General features: G+C 28.4%; 1 protein-coding gene across 1 annotated transcript; it reads right to left on the bottom strand.

The window, feature by feature from the left end:
* Positions 1-4,461: 4,461 nt before the first annotated feature.
* Positions 4,462-5,391, bottom strand: LOC106330835. The gene has a single exon (XM_013769242.1). The coding sequence runs from the start codon at positions 5,389-5,391 to the stop codon at positions 4,462-4,464; it is 930 nt and encodes a 309-aa protein (XP_013624696.1).
* Between the last annotated feature and the right edge of the window lie 1,043 nt (positions 5,392-6,434).

Here is a 6,434-nt window from a genome sequence, read left to right as displayed (position 1 = left end):
TAGTAATGGTAATTATGACCTGCTAAGGTTTAATTCATTAAATAAAGTTAGTTTGAGGGTTTTTTCGTTAAATATTTAGTTTAGGGGTTTTTACTCAAAACAAACTTAGTTGAGGGGTTTTCACGTTAAAAATCCAAAAAATAACAACTCTCTTCTTTCTCATTTATATCTATTATATACTAAATCACAAGTCACATAACCAACAAAATTTTGACATCTGGATTATGTTTTTCAAAAAAAGTTAATTATAATCTACATGATTAAAAATCTAAGCCATTTACAAAATTAATTTATTTAGAAAAAATAACTGCCTAACCAAAAAAACTCAACGAGACCACTATCCCTAATTCCATGGCACAGTTTCAGTTGTTTTATTTTCTATATAATTTTCAAGTAACTAATTTTTATCCATCTTCTCACTTTCTCTTAATCGTTTCATCTCTTCACCATTTTAGCAATAAAAATCAATAGAGCATTATGACAAATTTTTATTAAAATCCATTTTTCTCTGCTTCTGAAAATGATACTCTTTTATTCTTTGATGTACGATTCATTTTGAATTTTTTTAAAAGATGATTCATCAATGGAGATATGGACAAGGAGTTGCAGTTGCGAAAAAGATTTAGAACTCAAACTATGGAAATGTAAGTAAATATTTTACCACTTCCGTTCGGTTAACATATAATGTTTTATTGTTATTCAGTTTTGTTTGGGTGAATTTTTAAGTTTATTATGGGTATTGAAAAAAAGAAAAACTAGAGATCATCTTCGCATTAAGGAACGTGAAGGTACTAATGATGTGTGGAATGATATAGAGCAAAATAAGAACTAGAGATTAAACTAATAATTGTAAAAAAAAAGGTATTTTAGTTTATAATGATTATAAGTTGTTATAGTTTTCTAGATATATTATCAGCAATTTATTTATTTTATTTTTTATTTTTTTGTGACCGAGTATTATCAACAATTTATGGCTTTATACAAATACACATTAACACTCTTCTAGATATATTATCTACATTCTACGTGATGTTAGTATATTTTAACAAGAAAATACAATGTTAATACATGTTAAAGATTTTTAAACTTAAGGAATTATTAACCGTACATAGTACGGGGCTAAACACTAGTATATATATATATATATATATATATATATATATATATATATCAATCAATATAAGTTGTGTTCTTGGCGACAAGTTAAACTTTCCTCGTTTCATTTCTCTTTTGTATAATAAAGCTCTCTAGAGCTATTTCCAGTTTATGTTTACTTTCTATTATCACTAAGCTCGTTTGAACATAAATAATTTGACAAATTACATCGATAAAACATGGTTATGATCAAGCTCGGATAGTTCTTTGGAAACACTGAATTCTACCTCAAGTAAGGAAAGATTCTGTGGATGGAGAAGAGACAAAAAACAACTGAGCTTCACATGATTTGCATCTAATTATCAACATTATAAACTTATGATGAGTTCCTAGCCCTTATACAGACGTACAGTACACATCTTTCTCTTGTTTCCCTTCAACAAACTTACACTAACTACGATTTTGTTAATACGATAGAAAATTCATACAAAAAGAATCATAATATTGCTTGGAATTTATTTTATGCAATCAACAAATTTTAGTAACTCAAACTACATCTCGTGCACGTAAAACATATACATTAATTATAACTATGAGTTTTGCCCGCACATGCGGGCATAGTTATTTAATAAATATTTATTAATAAATATATTATTAGTTTAAAGATAAAAAAAAATTAAATAAAACATTAAATTTATACTATTTTATGAATCTTTCAGTTTCTTAATTTCTTAATTTTTATTGATTTAAAAACATTATTTTTGGATAACAACACTAATATCTTGTAAATATATTGTTATCTATATTAATTTATAAACAATAATATAATTAAATAAACAAATATGTAAGTGTTAATATAAAGTGATGTTATTAAACCAAATTTTAGGAATTAGCATAACCTACAAAATTTCAAAATAAATCAAAAGCACAAGAATGTTAAACCAAACTCAGTTTTACATATAGTAGAACCTCTATAAATTAATACTCGATAAATTAATAATCTCTATAAATTAATAAATTTCGCCGGTCCCAATTTGGACCGGTTCAAAATTTGACACAAATCAATAAAATAATAAGATAATAATATTTTAAAAAATTCTATATAAATATATGGTCTCATTAAAATTATAAATTAATAATTTATATGTATGCATATTTTATATAAGTAAGAACCTATTATTATATTGTTTGTTTTATATTCATAATGGAATTATATTTATATTTTCTTAACACTTAATTTATTTTTGCTGAGATTTAGTTATAATATTATATCTATAACCACATTTAAGTTCTATGCAATATATATTATATACACCAAATATATAATAAAATTAATATGAATGTCAAATTTTAAAAATAACAACTAATATCTATTCACTAAAATCAAATATTTTTCTTATCTTAGAATAAATATATCTTAAAATAATAAATCTAAATAAGAGAATTTTTATAAATTAATATCTCTATAAATTAATAAAATTTTAAAATCCCAACATTATTAATTTATAGAGGTTTTACTGTATTATATTAGTCAAAGTAAATAATAATATTGATATATGTATAATTATATTGTGAAATACTTCCTATAATAATTGAATAAACACTCAAGCAGACCAACTATGTTGCAAACAAAACATTAATATGTAATGTATATTTGAGGAAATTTTAATTTAAACAAAGTTAATTTTTTTTGAAAATATTCTTTTTTGAAAGTTATTCTTGCAACTGGATTATAACAATAAATGTTTAATAAAAATAAAAACAAAGAAATATTAAATTTTCAACTTAAATAACAAATACAAGTTATTCTTCCGACTGAATGATAAGAATAAAAATGAAAATATCACGAAAATCACGTTAACAAACAAATATAAATCAAATTTATTGTTATTGTTTATATACTTATTTTTAGTATTTTAATACTAAAATAAATTTAATAATTTTTAAAATATGACATGACATATTACGTTTACAAAAAAATATAAATCAATTTTTGTTATTTTGTATAAAATATTTATAATATTTTAGTATAATGATAAATCTAGTTATGATATGTGTATATATAATACTAATTATAAAAATAAATAAATAAGAAATAACGATGTAGATAAACACAAAATAAATACATGGAATTATCTTCTTCTTTTTTGAAAAATGTTTTTCATTTATTTTTGAGATATTTCTATAATATTAGTTTGTAATCTGTTAAATAATGAATTATATAGTTTATTTATTAGATATTAAAACTTTAATTTGTCAAATTAAAATTAAAATTGTTTAATGATTAAACCTAAAATAATGGAGAACATGATAAATAAGCAAATTCAATTCTCAAATAATAGTATAGATACCCATATCATATGTGACTTAGAGAAGCTTATAACATCTATCCACAGCAAATAAACCTTGAGACGTTAAGTCAAAACTTTAATTGTGAAAATTACATTCCAATGACAATACATCATACCAAGATGAATCAATATCTACCAATATAAAGACCCACACCTTATGCTTCTTTGCCACACACAGCTCTATAAACACAAATCAAGAAATGTCAAGACGATTGAAAGCTTATCTCATCTCCATACTTCTCATCATGGCAGTCTCTCCCCCTTCACACGGTCTTTCACTTGGTGGCCTCAGCATTGGCCAAGTCGAAATTAACGGTATCGCACGGTGTAGCCTTAACGGAGACCCTAACGCCCCTCCTATCTCAAATGGCACTGTTATCTTAACATGTGGTGGCTTAACCGCCAACCTCGCTGAAACATTAACTCAACCGAATGGTTTTTTTCTCATGTTTCTCAGCTTTTTACAAACACTTCTGTTTACACCTAGTTCCTGCTATATCACAATTAATCTTCCGGCGGGAAATTGCTCTATTTACTCACCGGATGGCGTCCTCAGTGCTGTTCTTACACTTGCCAGCGTCGCGGTGGGTAACAACACAAATGTCGCTTCTTTTGTTGCCGGCCCAATGCTCGATAATATTTTCTGATGCAAAGGGGGACTTTCATGCGCACGCTACATATAATAATGTTCTTATGTTTTACGTTGAGGTGTTGCATATAGAAATAAGTGGCTTATACTCCACAAAAAAATTATAAATAGCACATCTCTTTATTGACTTTTTAAATGAGTGAATATCAAATAATACTTGGACACGGATATTTAATATGGGGGTGTCCCTAAAAATAAGGAGTGTCTTTTTTTTTTTGTGAATATCATTATCAAATGAAAGAGTTTTGCTTTTACAAAAAATTTAAAACCTAAGACCAATCTAAGACAAAAAAAAAAAAAAAATAGAGAGAGGCCTAAGAGAGCTATAATAGCTAATAGAAGCAAAGTGATAGAAGCTTAGTCATATCAGAGCCAAGCTTGCATCAGTTTCTTAAAGTTCTTGCGTTTTTGTCTCACAAGTATGGAGTCTCGTATTAGTCTGTTAATGGACTTGAAGAGGACTAGAGGCAGAGTGGTGGAGTTGTTGTGAAGACGATTGTTTCTCTCCTGCCATATTTTGTAAATGGTGGCATGAGAGACGAGTTTGCGAAAAGTGGAGGAGCATATGTTGTCCTTTATGTCTAACCAAGAGATGAAGGCTGTCCAAGTGTGGAAGAGTGTCTGCCTGTACCCAAGCCGAGTTGTAACGACAGACCAAATATGTTCACTGTAAGAGCATATGAGGAAGAGATGATCTCGCGTTTCCCGGTACGTGTTGCAGATGCAGCAACAATCAGCAATTTGAAGTCCCCATGACACCAGACGAGATCGAGTTGGTAATCTGTCTAGCTGAGCGACCCACATCATGAATGCATGGCTTGGCGTTGAACCTTTAAACCAGATAACGTCTGACCAAACTTGAGTCTGACCACGAGGACGAAGCGCTTCCCATGTTAGCTTTGCAGAGAAAGAGTTTGTGCTCACATTAGCAACCTGCCAATAATAAGAATCTGCTGTAGGTGAGAGAGAGGGCAATGGAATCGAGCACAAGAAGATTTGGAAATCCTCTGCTTGGGCGGAGCGGGCATGTCTGATTTTCCACCCTGTTTCAGAGCAAGCCGAAGCAACAGTGGAATCAATGGAGATGTCAAGTTGTGTAGGTCCCGAAGGACCAAAAAAATTGATGAGAAGACCCTTTTCACACCAATGATCGTACCAGAAGCTGGCCTTTTCACCATTACCAAGTTGACACCTAATAAAAGGTTCTGCATCATCCCTTAAGTTGAGAATGGTGGTCCACATACCAGAAGATTGCTTGTTAATATCTTGACCCCATAGACTTGTCCCCTTTAACATGTTTGATTTCGACCATACAGCCCACAAAGACTCAGATTCAGAGAAGAGAAGCCAAATCAGTTTCAAATTAAGTGTTCTGTTCCACTGAGAAAGCTCCCTGATGCCGAGACCACCCTCCTCTTTGGGAAGACAAACCGAAATCCAAGAGACCGAAATAAGGAGTGTCTTGCATCATGTATGTTATATATTTGTATTTATAATTGATGTAAATAAAAGTTCTATCGTTTATAAAAATGATTCTGAAAATGTCGATGTATATTTATATCAACTACTATAATTGATGTAATCAATATACGTATGAAAATTATGACTCACTAAATTTTGATATGTGTGGTAATGTAATAATATAATTTTTTATTGTAAGGATTTAAATCCTATTAAAATAACCAAAATTTTAAATAATAGTTTTTTTAAAAGAAGACTATACAATAAAAACTCAGGTAAAAAAATAGAAAATAGAAAAAGAGAATACATTCATATAAATTCATAACATATTAATAAATAATATGATAATAGCATATATATGTACACATGTTTTGTGACTATATTGTATTAACTTTATATCTTTCTTTTTTGTCATCAATTTATACATACTTGCTCTGTGAACCAAACTGGAAGATTTTGATTCATGTACAAATTAGAACATAATACTATTTATTAAAATAATTAAGAAGCGTTTAATAAATGACACGCAAAAAAAATATAACTTACCAGCAACAACAAAAATTTGTTATTACCGAATGTACTATCGGTTATATATGTTTCCATCGCCCCTAGAATATAACAAATAATGTGTGTGTGTATATATATATATATATATATATAACAATATTTTGTTAAATATGTTCGATTCGTAAATAGACACAATCCAACACAAAATTAAGAGCCAAAGATAAAAATAAATAATTAAAAAATACTAAAGATAAACTTATAAACCCATAAAAACTGGGAGAGAGTATAATCTTATAAAAAGTATAATTCAAACTGAGATAGAAAAGTGGAAACCCTAAAGCCTCTTAACAAACAAATCTATCTGCCAAAAC

The sequence above is a fragment of the Brassica oleracea genome, chromosome C3 (assembly GCF_000695525.1).
Source record: "Brassica oleracea var. oleracea cultivar TO1000 chromosome C3, BOL, whole genome shotgun sequence".
NCBI lineage: Eukaryota > Viridiplantae > Streptophyta > Magnoliopsida > Brassicales > Brassicaceae > Brassica > Brassica oleracea.
The sequence above is the reverse complement of the archived record's forward strand: the minus strand, read 5'-3'. Positions and strand labels throughout refer to the sequence as shown.

Bases quoted from the DNA above. Each gene is read 5' to 3' on its own strand.
- LOC106330835 (XM_013769242.1), bottom strand. From the start codon at position 5,391: ATGTTAAAGGGGACAAGTCTATGGGGTCAAGATATTAACAAGCAATCT.